This window comes from Gobius niger (assembly GCF_951799975.1).
Source record: "Gobius niger genome assembly, chromosome: 1".
NCBI lineage: Eukaryota > Metazoa > Chordata > Actinopteri > Gobiiformes > Gobiidae > Gobius > Gobius niger.
Genome location: NC_136852.1, coordinates 26,538,071 through 26,552,618, shown reverse-complemented (window position 1 = coordinate 26,552,618; position 14,548 = coordinate 26,538,071). Strand labels below are relative to the sequence as shown.

The 14,548-nt window shown below is 40.4% G+C and overlaps 1 protein-coding gene across 1 annotated transcript in view; it reads left to right on the top strand.

Moving 5' to 3' along the window:
* Positions 1-14,548, top strand: part of LOC306965060 (solute carrier family 12 member 9) — a 70,327-nt gene that overhangs the window by 1,873 nt on the left and 53,906 nt on the right. Inside the window, exons 2-6 of the mRNA XM_079559288.1 lie at positions 1,561-1,695; positions 1,997-2,134; positions 4,499-4,813; positions 8,311-8,418; positions 9,408-9,519. Coding sequence (XP_079415414.1) covers positions 1,561-1,695; positions 1,997-2,134; positions 4,499-4,813; positions 8,311-8,418; positions 9,408-9,519 — 808 coding nt within the window. The remainder of the gene's footprint in view (positions 1-1,560; positions 1,696-1,996; positions 2,135-4,498; positions 4,814-8,310; positions 8,419-9,407; positions 9,520-14,548) is intronic.

Genomic DNA, 14,548 nt, shown 5'->3' with positions numbered 1-14,548 from the left:
CCACAACGACCGCTTTATTACCGTGAGTCAAAATATCAAATTCCTCGAGTAGCCCACTGTTTGACACGCGGGGCTGTGTAAGGTGAGGTTAGTTGACTTTTTCTGAGATTAACAGATAAGTCGACGTTCTTTCATTGTTTTCATTCTTCTCACATGGCTACCTGGCATATTGCTCAATAATTATCAGCATATTGCCACCATAAAACTAAAGACCGCACGCACACAGACCAAGAGACATTGATCCTCTAGTGTTTCCGCGTCGCCTGTTCAATAATGTGATTTATATTACGGCTTCAATCAGTGCTCCACTTTTGTGCCGTTGTTTACCTAACTCCCTCCTGTTCATTCTTCTACATAGCCAAAGTCAAAGAGTTATTATCTGTGACAATGCGAAACCAGGCAACACTCCTGTAGACTTCCTTATTGCTGTTGATGATGGCACATGTTTGAAATCGCTGAAATAAGTCGCTTTTCTTCTTATCTCCTTGCCTTGTGAAGTTTTCTTGAGTATCACAATGACAATGCTCTGTCCGGGAAGTTCTACAGCTTTTTCCCGTCAAAACAGCAGAGCAAAATTCCCATGCCAACATTTCACTTTTTGTTTTCAAGTTCAGTTTTTTACTTCTTGTGTTGCCTTTTTTTTCTTTTTCTTCTTCTTTTTTTTTTTCTCTGGCTGCTTGCCCCTCCCCTGCCACCCCAGTCTCGTGAGATGTCAGCTGCTGCACGGCGGACACGCTTAGGGTATACTCACATGAACCGGCATAGTAGAGGCTGTGTGTGTGTGTGTGTAGGTCTGTGCTACCACTGCAACTAGTACTGCTACTGCTTAAGACCAGGAGAGTTTATTTGTAGAGCACAGTTTATAGACAAAGTGCTTTAAAACTGAAATGTTAACAGTAAAAAATACAGAGGGCCATTTCTACTTCTACTCGGAGCGCTGACAAAAAGTACAACCACATATTATCTCTTTTACATGCCTTGTTTGTGTTTCTTGAAAACCGTGAAACCGCCATTACACACATTTTATGCATAATACGCAGCACAGTGGAAGCAAAGGAAGATCAGATTTATTTCAAGATAATGAGTAGTGAGGGAGTTGGATGAATATAATGGGTCTGGATCTAGGATTTGTCCAAGGGTACCGGCACTTACGCCCTTTATAATTAACTTTAGCGTCGGTTGTCGCAGTGAAAACAGAGACATAATGCAGAAAGTAGCTAAACATTAAACCAGATTTGAGGGCTTTAAAGAAGTCTCATAGAAAACGTGGCATATACTGTAGCATGTGTTTCCTTTCATTCTGGGAGAACTTCTTCAAAAATTGTGTGACAGTACAATACACTATGTTGTCATTCTGTACATTCGTAATATGGAAGTTGTCATGGGTCACAACACAACAAGAAAACCAGAAAAAAAAATGAGGGTGTTTGGCTTCTGCATTTGAAAGAACCAAATTAAAACCATCACTTCCTTTACCGCGCCTGAATTCACAGCATCACTTCTCCCTTTGCGAGCTCTATCACATTCAGGGTGTTTTTTTGTTTCGTTTTTTTTTTTTAGGTTTCGTGGTGGGCCAGTGCGGACTGTACCAAGCGTTTGGCATGCTCCTGGTGGCGTACGTCATCATCTCCCTGACGGTGCTGTCGGTCTGTGCCATCTCCACGAACGGAGCTCTCGACGCAGGAGGAGCCTATTGTATCCTTTGCACGTCGCTTCATGTGACCACGGCGACGCTAGCCATGGCACATTTCCTTTATTGCAGTACATTTACCATGAGATGCCATCAGCACAGTAAAATCTGGGGGGTGGGGGGAGGAAGTGGAAGTGAAATATCGTGACCGTTTTATTCTGAATTCAAGTGATCTTCAGAAATCTCACCCATTTAACCATCATTCCTTTCTTTTTTGACCTGATCTGTGTAACTTCATCTATCACATTGTATGCAGATATCACACTGAAGAGATTAGATCATTGTTAAGCCCTTAATGTTTATCAGATATGATCAGCCGAGCGCTGGGCCCAGAGTTCGGAGGCAGCATCGGGCTCATGTTCTTCCTGGCGAACGTCTGCGGCAGCGCCCTCTACGTGTTGGGTTTGGTAGAAGCCATTCTTGCCACGTTTGGGGTCCCGGAAGGTAAACTACTACACACCGGCATCTTCACATGAGGCTTTTTACGATTGCATAATACATGGTCATTTTACGATTGCATCACAGCTGCCTAATCTCAACAGTGAGGGTGTGAAAGGTGTAAAGGTATGGAAAATCAATCGATCAATCAATGCAAATGCAGACTGGAGAGTCCCTTAAAGATAAGAGTAATAAGAAGAGAGATACTTAAAGTGATTCTTAGTGGCTGTAGTATTACATTACAGCAGGGGTGCCCAAACTTTTTGTCTCCGAGGGCCAAAATGAAAAAGTGCCTGTGAGTCGCGGGCCAAACACGGTGATGACAAGCACAAAAAAACACATATAACTGCAATTTATAAAGTTACTTTATTTTATTTTTTTCCGAAAACCTACATTTGAATTTATTTCTATATATGCAAATGCCATGCTATATTAAAACAAATGGTAACTATGGCAAAAGCCTCAACCATTGTAGCAATTTAGTGCAAAAGAAACAACACCTGTATCTAAAGCACAGTGACTTAACTCAAAGAAAATGCCGCATTAGAGTATTTTGAAAGTGTAAGTTCAGCATCAATTGTCAGTTTTTAACACATACTGTTGTTGATGTCAACAACCTTTGCAATAAAAAATAAAAAAACTGTGAAAGTTGATGCTACAACACTCTGTAGTGTTTTCTTAACTTTGTGAAAGGAGTGAAACAGCGCCCCCAATTTGACGCTGGTGGTCAAAAAGTGTACTGCACCCATATTTACCATTGAGAATGAATGGAACCACACGCAGCGCAAAAGTCGGTCACTCTCTGGCGGGCCAACAGAATTGTTTCGGCGGGCCAAATTTGGCCCGCGGGCCCCACTTTGGGCACCCCTGCATTACAGCATTGTATTGTGGTTTGAATAACTATATTATTACTATGAATTACTATTTCTATTTTGAGGAAGGTCACTTTTATCCCTTTATAAAAATGCCTTGACAAGAAGTTACAAACGTGTGACAATTTCAGCCAATTTTGGGGCAATATTTACAGTGCACTGCAGTTACATTAAATGAATATAGAGCCTAGATCAGGGGTCTCCGACTTGTTTTATCCCGTGAGCTACTGTGATGAAACAAAAGCGTCAGAGAGCTGCATATGCTTCAAAACACTTGTGACTAAACTATGTGACTTTACTCCCTCATTTTGATTTCCAACAAAGTTAAGACATAAGCCAGGCCCCAGGGGTAATTGTAAATGCTCACTCCTCCCCGTTTACCATAATGACCACGGCCGTGGGGGAATTCATGGCGGATTTACAGACTCCCCCTCCCCAGCTCTGACGAAGCATGTTCCTAAAAAGGACATACGGGCAGGATTTTCACCGTAGACTCGGCCGTTGCGTGACGTGTAGCTCGCGCTGCTCCAATGCTAACAGTCATTAAGTACGAGATCTCAAAAATTCCTATTATGAAAACCAGCCTGGTTTCATATATTGTGATTAACACAGCGTTGTCTCAGGAGGAATATCTAGCCTAGTCCAGTGTTGAAAAAATTGAAACCAGGCGTTAAAGTTGTTTTTAAGGTGTCTAAACTCCAATGCTTTTCAATGGGGGCCTAGTGGCGATATAGAGGTACTACAGCAATGGTGGAGGACTGGCGGCCCCCAGGATCGTGGTCATAAAGCAGAGCAGCCAGCAGCCATTGGGCTAGATGCAAGTTAGTCATTTTATACTCACTACTGCCACCTCAGGTCTTATGTGTAACTGCAGCTTCTATAATTAGCACCGAATTAACACCGTTCTGAGTGACAGTGCAGGATTTTAGAGGCATGGCTGGAACATGTAGGGGGAGGAAAATACTTAGTTTTAACATTTTTAAACCCCGTATAGTCCCTTTAAGTTAATATTTTAGTTTTTCAAATGTTTAGGGTTTTATGGTTAAATTAAGGATTAGGATTAGGGTTAGAATAATGGATTTTGGTTATGGTTAGAACAATGTATACGGCAAGATCATGGAAGGAAGAAAGCTGCGGATTTACTTGATTATTCTTCAGTTTTCTTGAGCTTCCTCTTAACCTCTATATTGTATTTACTGTAAATGTCTCCTGATTTTTTGAACAAAAAAGAAAATGAATCTAAAATGTGACTCATGAAGCGTATGTAGGAATATAAAAAGTCTCTACTGGAAGTTCCCGAGCTACTGGAGATCCCCCAGTCTAGATACAGGAGATGGTTAAGAAAGTGAGCCCTAAGGTGCCAATACAGAAACACACAAGAGCCTAGATACTTTTGTGATGAAGGATTTATTTTCAAACATTTATTATTATTATTTTGTTGTTGTTGCATTGTCTGTGTAAAAGAATTGAACATACTGTATATCTCCTCCTCCTCCAGATGGGATCATCACCAGCCACTACCAGGTGCTCCCCTCCGGTTACTGGTGGGCTCTGCTGTACGGGACGGGGATCGCGCTGCTCTGCCTGCTGGTGTGCCTGGTCGGAGCGCACATCTACGCCAAAGCCACCTTCCTCATCTTCATCGTGGTGATGGTGGTCCTCCTCACCATCTTCATCAGCTTCTTCGCCGTGGCGCCCCGCGTTGTCCAGCTGCCGTCAGAAGCCACCCAGGGTCCCGGCAACGCCACCGTGGGCCCCATCACGGCCAACTTCACAGGCTTCAAGCTGGACACGCTCATGGGCAACCTGTGGGGTAAGAGAGGACGATGAGGTGCTTTTTTTTTAAAAGGTCTCGGTCGCTTTGATTGATGAGCTACATTAAAGTAATCCTCGCTACAGTGAAAGCTGTTCAATATGAGCTACTAAAGCTTGTTTTGCCTCTGCTCAGAGGTGGATAGAGGGGGCCAAAATAACACTTTCTTCCTCTTTTAACCTCTTAACCCCCACCTGAACGGAGCACATTTTCTCCAGTTTCCCAAATCTAAAAGCTTCTCGAACAAAGTGTACAAAAAAGCGACGAAAATGAGGATGAAAAAACGTCAAAAAATTACCCCAAAAAGGCAAGAAAAGAGCAACAAAAACACAATAAACAAGCGACACAAACATAGTTAAAAAGTGATGAAGCAGCAAATAAAGAGCCACGAAAAGGTGACAAAAACACCACAAAAGAGCAACAGTAACGTGCCAGAAAAGCAACAATAACACAATAAAAAAAAGCAACAGTTTAAAATAAGTTTGTAATAAAAAAGAACTGTGTCATAAAACCACTCTTAAGTTGGGAGTACTTCCTTTTATCATTTACAACAAGTCATTTCATACAGTTTAAACAACTTTCCACAGTATGCTAAAGTACGGGCTTGCGTCAGAATAATAAAGCTTTCATTAACATTATGATAAAAAAAACTATATATCGGTAAAAAAATCAGAAAGTCGCCTTGAGTATTTCTTCTAAGGTTATGAAAAATAGTGAGTGATGCTCCGGTCAAGCCTCACCCCCATCTCTGTCACCGCCTTGTAACAACTTGATTAAATTTATTCAGTCAAGCCCGAGATTAATCTGTCAAACTGTTCAAAGAATTTCAGCACAGTAGGATATTTCCATTGTGCTGCGACAAGCTTCGACATTGATTCCATTACAAATCTCAATGACCAGTCCGTCATTTCCTCCCCCATTAAACTCCACTGGGGCTTATTTCCTGTGTAATTTCTGATTTAATCCAGATTTCTACCTATTACAGTCTCTGTATTACTGACCAGGCCACCCCCATTTGTTTACAGGGATTTGCAAGCATGTGATTACTTAAGCTAATGGGTCCAACTAAGGTGCACGTGATGGGAACACGCTCCCAATAATCCTGTTTTAGACGACCATAATGGCGACTCGGTAGCTCTTAATTGTAGATTTATTGAACTGCAAATGTTGCTCTATACACAAACGCACAAATACCCAATTACAATTTAATTTATTTTCTTCCATTGTGATTTCTTGTAGTTGTTTTTTGCCGTTTGTTGAAGTGTTGAAGTGTGAATCTGTGACACAACACTGTCAATACCCTACCCGCCGCCATGTTGGATAATGTGTAACTGAAACTGAGTTGAAATCACAAAGCTACAAACTGCTCATGTTTCCTGCATAAAAGCATAAAAATAACTATACTCCTAAATGCTAACAATCTTATCTTATCTTACAGGTTTTATACAATATAAAAAAGGTCTTCAGGCGAGTGAAAGATGCAGTGTAAAAAAAAATTCAGTGTGTAATGGAAGTGCTGCTGGCCATAAAGGCAATTTGTTTCAAAGCAATACTAAGCAACTTGTTTAGCTTAATAAATCCTTTTCGTAGTGTTAAAGGAATAGGCCACCGTTTTTACATACTGAGATATGTTCTTACCTAACCTTAGCCGAGTTAATATATACCCGTCTGGTCTTTGTCCGTGCGCTCTGTCACGCAAACGGAGCACATACGCAGCCTCTCCCACATGTCACATAGCTCCAAAAAAGCTCACGATAGAAGCTACCAAGCTCTTCCACGTGTTCCCTATTTAAATAAAGTTACGTGAATTGTTTTCATGCGAAGTATATTTACACAGAAATGTAACATGTCGATTTTGATAAATTTGATGATACGAGGAGCAAAACGTCCGCGCAGTAACTCCTAAAGGTTATTGACGGAAGTGAGCGGGGGAAGTCTTTAGGAGTTACTGCGCGGAGGTTGTGCTCCTCGTATCATTACGCCTCACAATATAGTCACCCTTTTTATCTGCTTATAAAATCGACATGTTACATTTCTGTGTAAATATACTTCGCATGAAAACACTTCACGTAACTTTATTTAAATAGGGAACACGTGGAAGAGCTTGGTAGCTTCTATCGTGAGCTTTTTTGGAGCTATGTGACATGTGGGAGAGGCTGCGTATGTGCTCCGTTTGCGTGACAGAGCGCACGGACAAAGACCAGACGGGGATATATTAACTCGGCTAAGGTTAGGTAAGAACATATCTCAGTATGTAAAAACGGTGGCCTATTCCTTTAATGGGATGATTGGAGGGTCTTTCATCTCCCCCTGGTGTCTCTGGCCAGAAAACCACAATTGCAACTAGACACCGAACCGGAGCCACCAATACACACTAATAGAATCACAAAGAAGAAGCTAACAGGCTAACGTGCAAAGCTAACTGTCCTGGTCCTGTGTTACCATGGAGAGCAACTCTGATATGTCAGTTTTAATAAACTGATTAATTAGTGTGGCTTAACCTCTTAACCGAGTGCATTTTCTCCAGTTCGGCTTTACCCAAATCTAAAAGCTTCTTGACTGGAGAGTTTGCAGCCTATAAGCCGGTGCAATGTGACATTTGAAAGCTAAGACCTGCAAAACTAATCTAAGCTTTTTCCCCATTTTCGTCCTTTTTGGTTGTGTTTTAGTTTTGGTCACATTTTTGTGGCTTGATTAGTTACATTACACCAAAAAATCGAAATGCGGCCAAAACGTTACTAAAGAGCAATGAAAACGTGACAAAAATGTGGCAAAAAAACACGACAAAAAAGGAACAAAAATGTAGTGAAAATTTACAACAGAAAAGCAAGGATAATCTTAGATAAGCTTAGGTGAGTTTTGCAAGTCTTAGCTTTCAAATGAGGCGTCACACTGGCCTATAGGCTGTAACTCTCGTCAAGAAGCTTTAAGTAAAAGTGGAGAAAATGCTTGAATAAGTTGAGTGTTAAGGGGTTAAAGACCTCTACACCTATACTGGTAACAAGATAAGAACAAATTGAGATAATTATAGTTGTCTGAACGTCCGCCTCGTCTCGAGCTGCGTTTCTCAGCTCGAACATAACACCCTAATCTGTTATTTCAGCTTGTATTTAATAAGAAAATCAATAAAACACAGTGACTACTTCGAGGCGCTGATCATGAGGCTGATTATCCAAAGCTTTGAAAGACTATCTATCTATGCATGGTATTATAATCATGTCATTTCTGGCCATTGAACGCATCTTCCCTCGGATCACAGGTGTGAAATTGACTTTTGACATTGATTCATTTGACGTTGGCTTGTAAACAAAACAAAAGATAAATGCCTCTCCTCTGAGCTGTGAAACATGAGCTTGGTTGAGCACAGGTAAGGGAGAGAGAGAGAGAGAGGACTGTCTGTCAGGAAGCTGGAAAAAAAAGAACTTTTCTTTGTGGAGACGGATGGTGTTGAAAAGTTGCTCTCCCGAAGCCTGACGTGCTGTTATCTGTGCTCACAGCTGACTACACCAGGGATTACACCACAGGAACAATGATGACCTTCGCCACCGTGTTCGCCGTGATGTTCAACGGCTGCACTGGGATCATGGCCGGGTCCAACATGTCAGGTAAGGACATGCTGGGGTTTTGGAGTGAAAGGGCATTTTGAGCCATGTTAGCTGCCATTGAATCAGGAGATCTATGCAACAGGGTGGATTCTACTCTCACTTTAATTTCTTACACCTTTAGCAATTTCCACTTCTTAAAACTCACCTATAAACATGTATAACAGGCTAATCTTTCAGGTACATTCCACATATTCCACAGGACTGGAATTGCGTTCCAGAGTGTTAATCTATGGGACAATGTGGACTTTTTAAAGCCGCACTATGCAACTTTTTATGTTAAAAGAAGTTCATATTAGTGTGTATTTGATCTTTCACTGAGCCAGCGGCTGTATCAGGATCAATATTATTATTTTTTCAAGATATCTGGTAGGTTTTCAGAAGGGAATTTATATGTATCCATGGATACGGTTCAATCAGCAATGAAAAGCTGAAAAACAGTTGATCCTTGGAGCTTCCTACAGGCCATCGGCATGGTATTTAAAGGCGCTATGCTAATCACCCAAGCATCCGCTAGGTCACTGAAAGGTAAAATATGTCTCAATGTCAACTTTTTTTTTTTTTTTTACAGAAAAAGTTGCATAGTGCATCTTTATGGAACATTAACATTTGGATGGTGTATGCATATTCCAATAAAGGAGAACATGCTCACCGGGCCCAAGAATTGAACCCATGACTTTTTTTAGGATTATTTTATGATAAAGCATTCATTCATGTGTAATTGAAGCGGTTGCTGGGTGAGCCACCCGATTTCTCTCGAATTATCGCCTTCAGATATGATTTGTTGTTGACATCAGGAGGTCACTGCTATGGTACAGCTGTTAATGCCAAGTTTTAATTAGAAAGCTGATAGAAAGCTGATTTACTCTCATTGTATTTGCAGAGCAAACGCTGGAAGCAGGTGTCAATACAATTCAGCAAGTTTTTGAAACAAATAGAGCAGCACAACAATCCTCTGGGGTTTCATTAAAGGTGCAATTGTTTATTCGTAGGAGACCTGAAGAATCCCAGTTACTCCATCCCTCGTGGCACCATCACCGCCGTCATCTTCACGTACATCATCTACAACCTGCTGTGTGTGCTGGAGGCCTGCTCCTGCGACAGGTCAGTGCCGCTTTTGCAGACTTTACTTGCTGTTTTTGGTTTTGTTTAATCACCTCTGCCAATAACAGAAATAAATATATTGGCAAACATGTGCCATTGTAGCATCAGTAGTATGTATCAATATGTATACATGCGTTTCCAATGACATCACGCATAGTTCCGGCGGCCGTTTTGAACACCCAAGTAGAATTATGCAGTGCTACAACATGTAACAATATCTCTACTCAGGATGAAATTGAAAGACAACTGATCGACAGTGGCATTTTTATGTACTCGTAATCATTGCTCAAGAAGAAAACAGTTAAAACACGGCCCCAGAGACGCACGTTTATGTGAAATAAAAAGCAAATATGGCACAGACGTAACAGCTCTGTCTGTCAGCAGGATTTACTAAAGATCTGATTCACTCCTCAGACTAAATTAACACATTAAAGAGGAAACAGAAAACCTTTCTCTGTGATTTTTACAGTTTGTCGTCAACAGAGTCTCTGTCTGAGTCATTGTTTAAGCTGCTCAAGATGTTAGCATGCTACCAGTTAGCAACTGTCAATCAACTGTCAATGTCTTCAACACGATAAACACATGTGTGGCTCACATGTATGAACACTGAGGAAATGCTACAGTAACAGCTCAGCTCTGACCTCTGTCACATGGAGAGGCCGGAGCTGGGCTGTTGACGCTAAATGCTAACCGGTAGCATGCTAACGTTAAACACTGACTCACCGGTTTCTTCTCATAAACGTGCGTCTCTGGGGCCGTGTTTTTACTCTTATCTTCTTGAGCAATAATTACGAGTAAAGTAAAAATGCAGCTGTCAATCAGTTGTCTTTCTTTTACATCATGAGTAGAGATATTGTTACATAACATTTATAAATTTAAATGAAGTCCATGTAAAGAAAAGAGTGACTGGGCTGGTTGGGATTTTCAATTGGACTGGACTGGACTTAAAAAATGTGAAGGACAGTTTTGGGTTCCTTCTTAGACGTAATAAAATCCAGCATATACAGATTGGAGGGCTTCATCTGGAGAAGTAGGAATCATCAAAGTAGGTGGGATTACACAAACCTGTCTGAATGAAACAACATTCTATTCCAGGAATGTTTTTTTTTTTGACACGGGAACATACATTTACAGTGCACAGTGGATAAAAGGCATTGTTTTAAGCAGTTGTAAGAAGCCACAGTGCAACTATTGGCCAACTTGAAGGAAAAGTATGTGTTTCATTTCACAAAATGCTGGGAAAAAACAGACAACACCCTCCTGTCAATCTCCCTTATTATATAAATGCTCGACAATTCAAACAGCAAAGGCTAGACTTCATGTGACTAAAGCTGCGTAAATGATTAAGACCAAAGTAAATCTAGGTCACATGCGATCAAATCTGATTTACAGTAGCCCCAGAGTTACTCTCTTGTATCGGACACTTTTCAAAGGAGGATGGATAAAGAATTTCAACCTTTATTAGTAAAAATGAGGTTGCTGTAATACTAACTTTTTTTAAAACTACTATCTTCCATTGGTTCTAATTAGAAACCCACAACTACAGTGCTGCTAAGTACTGCGTCACTGCAAATATTTTAAGATGCACATTACTTACAGTAAAAGTAGCAGCTCTCCTTGTTGTTAAACGTAAATCGTGTACAAAATAGTTCCCATTCTTCAATGCCCTTTTCGCCACTAACAACGACATCAATCCAAGCAACTAAATGAACCGTTATTTGCTGATAGCGCCGCGGGATGAGATGTTAGCATGTTGTGTTAGCCGCAGATAAAATCCAATACTTTAGTGACTATCAGATAATGCAGACAGGGCTCATTTTCTGCTTCACTAAACGGAACAAAGCCATGAAAACGAAAAGCGCCCACTCCCCTCCAGTGTTATCTGACCGCAGGTGTCACATAATCTATCACAAAGCCCGCCCTGAACTTGAGAACGAGCGGCGAAAAAACGGTCACGGGCAGACAGAGTGATAACAAAATAGTTTCTTGACTGGCTAATCCACCTTTGGTTTGCATTGATTTGATGGGTGGACTTAATAGTTTTCGCTTTGTGCTGGAATGCTAAGGGAAAAATGATTATGGTATGCAGTAAAATATTCATTCATGGTAAATAAGACAAAATGAATAATGGGTTTAAGATGATGTTTGTAAAAGTTTTTTTTTCCGTTATAGATGCCAAGATTATTTTCAAGGTAGCCTCTTTCTGTGTCTGAGCTCGTCTGCTTGTCTCCATGGAGATGTTACTGCTTTGCTTTGACTGCAGCTGGACAAACATTTGCTTAAATATGTTTGGTCCTCTTCCACATGTTATATTTTGATAACCCGCTGCAAAAGTGGCATTGTTGTTGTCTGGCTGATCATTAGAAGCACATTTTGCATCATTGACATGTTTTTTGACAGTTTTGACAGTTTGTCACTTCATGACATAGATACAGACGGCATCACATTATACAAGGGACCAATTTTTCACTCTTTTTAGCTGTTTTCTGGCAGAATATAAACTTATTTATCACACACAAATGAAGTCAAGTCTAAATCGGGCCCGTATGGATGTTTTTTCACAGCAGATTGTTCAGTAGAAGCGAAAAAAAAAAACGGCAGTCGTAGTTAACGTTAGCATAGCGGGATGCTAACATGAAGCATCATTTTAATATATTTATGGCTTTATGGGCTGTTTAACTACTTTGCTCCTCTCCATGTCTCTGTATCTTTATTGGGTAGAAATTATATTGATAGTTTGTTAAAGTAGTTATGGAGTAAGAATTAGTCTGTATCTATATATCACATGGAATGTTCCACAGTGTGGCTTTAACCAAGAGAATAGCCCAACTAGTGTCTTTAGTGTAATAAGTTTTTGGGGATGTGGTAGCTTTAGTAAGGCTGCCATGTCTTTGTCAGTTCAGGATTGTGATGTCATATCGCTAGGCATCATGGGATTTGCAGCAGTAATGAACTAATGGAGATTTTAAAATACTGGAGTTATTTTTTTTAACTTTTTAGATAATGTAAGTCTATGGAAAATGTTTATTATCCACAAACATGGGCGGATTTCCATGGCAACAGTAAATTCCAAACATTCCATCCCAAACCCTATGGCCTTTTTGATGCTTATATCAAGAGATTTTTTTATATATTTTTTTATAATTCATCTTAACCAGTTGTTGATAATCATAGATATGAAATACAAATGAATTTACCGGTCCCTGCAAATGTTTGAAATATTTTTTGCCATGTCATACAAACCTTGAGAAGGTAGTAAAACAATCACAACCATTTGTTTTGCTAAGAAGACAAAGTGATATGTTTTGAAGCTGTCAACAAGTGCTTTACACAACAGCAAACACACAGAGCTGATGACTAAATATATTTGTGAGACGATGACGTTAGGAAAGCTTTTCATTTTATAGAGTGTTTGCCTTGCTTTAGCAGTCAACCCCAGTGCAGTGCGGTCAGATCTTAATCCTAGGCTGTATAATGTCAGCAGGTGCTAACAACCTCATTGCCTTATCAAAGTTTAGTGCACCAAAGTCCTTATGCCCTCATGCTGCAGTGTGTATTATAACTCTCCTTCTATTTATCTACTCTCTCTCTTGCTCCTCCACTCATCTGTCTCTCTCTATCTGTCTGCTGCAGAGGACCTGGGCTGGGTATTGATGGCGCTCTAAAGCGGTGGTTGCCGGAGTGCTAAACTGACATGACAGGGCTATAAAAGAGCTACACCAATCAATACGGCCATCATTTACCCTGTCGCACCGTCCTCGCCGCGTCCGCTCGCCTTAGACATACTGTACCGGAGAAGGTTTAGGCAGGTGGGGGTGGAAAAAACCCATTAATAACTACTGAATGTTTTAAAAAATGGTTAAAAATCCAAAACAAAATGCTCACAATAACCTAAGAACTTGATTACTTTTTGGTCAGAGGTACTTCGTTAGCATTTTAGCCATAATAAAGTAATATTCATCGTTCTAGAGTAGTGCTTTGTAACAGCTTAACCTGTGTTTGTATTAGTCTCTGTTGAAGTAAAAAGGAAGAATGTTCGAATAGTTTGACATGACATTTGCGACCAACGTCAATAAAGTCGCGGGTTGAAATTTTGTCACGTGATTGGCAAAATCTGTGCATTTCGGTGTGGATTAAGATTGCTTTTGAGACGCGGAGGTGATAATACAAATTGGACAAACTTTCTCTTGTGGGGTTCAGTGTTGGCAAATGGAATATGCCTTCACCTCTGAACTTGAACATGTTGGATGTTGAGCTCAGGTCCAGACAATTCAGTAAATGCCCACCATTGCAAGGTAGGCACAGGAGGTATTGGGGCCGGAACCTCTGAGTACCTCACAATTCGGTATGATGCATGGCTTACGATGACAGTAACCTCACGATATGGTGAAACGGCGATGATTGATAAATTGCTCAAAAAATAACCTTCGATGCATCGCGTTTGTAAAAAAAACATGCAATTATGATTTATTTGTTTCATGTACATTGTTCCACTTAAAAAAAAAAAATCCTCTTTTGAATTATAAATACTATTATTAAAAGTCATATATATGTGTCGTAGTGGTATCGTATCGCAAAATTTCCCACCTGGACGGGGCCTTTCTGTGTGGAGTTCTTCTTCTTCTTCTTCTTCTTCTTCTTCTTCTTCTTCTTCTTCTTCTTCTTCTTCTTCTTCTTCTTCTTCTTCTTCTTCTTCTTCTTCTTCTTCTTCTTCTTCTTCTTCTTCTTCTTCTTCTTCTTCTTCTTCTTCTTCTTCTTCTTCTTGGTTGGTACCCGACCATGAAGGAACTTCTTCTTCTTCTTCTTCTTCTTCTTCTTCTTCTTCTTCTTCTTCTTCTTCTTCTTCTTCTTCTTCTTCTTCTTCTTCTTCTTCTTCTTCTTCTTCTTCTTCTTCTTCTTCTTCTTCTTCTTCTTCAAAGGGGCTAGATGCAAGTTGGCCATTTTATACTCACTACTGCCACCTCAGGCCATATGTGAAACTGCACCTTCTATATTAAGCTTGTGCATGATGGCAATTCGGACCCCAAGT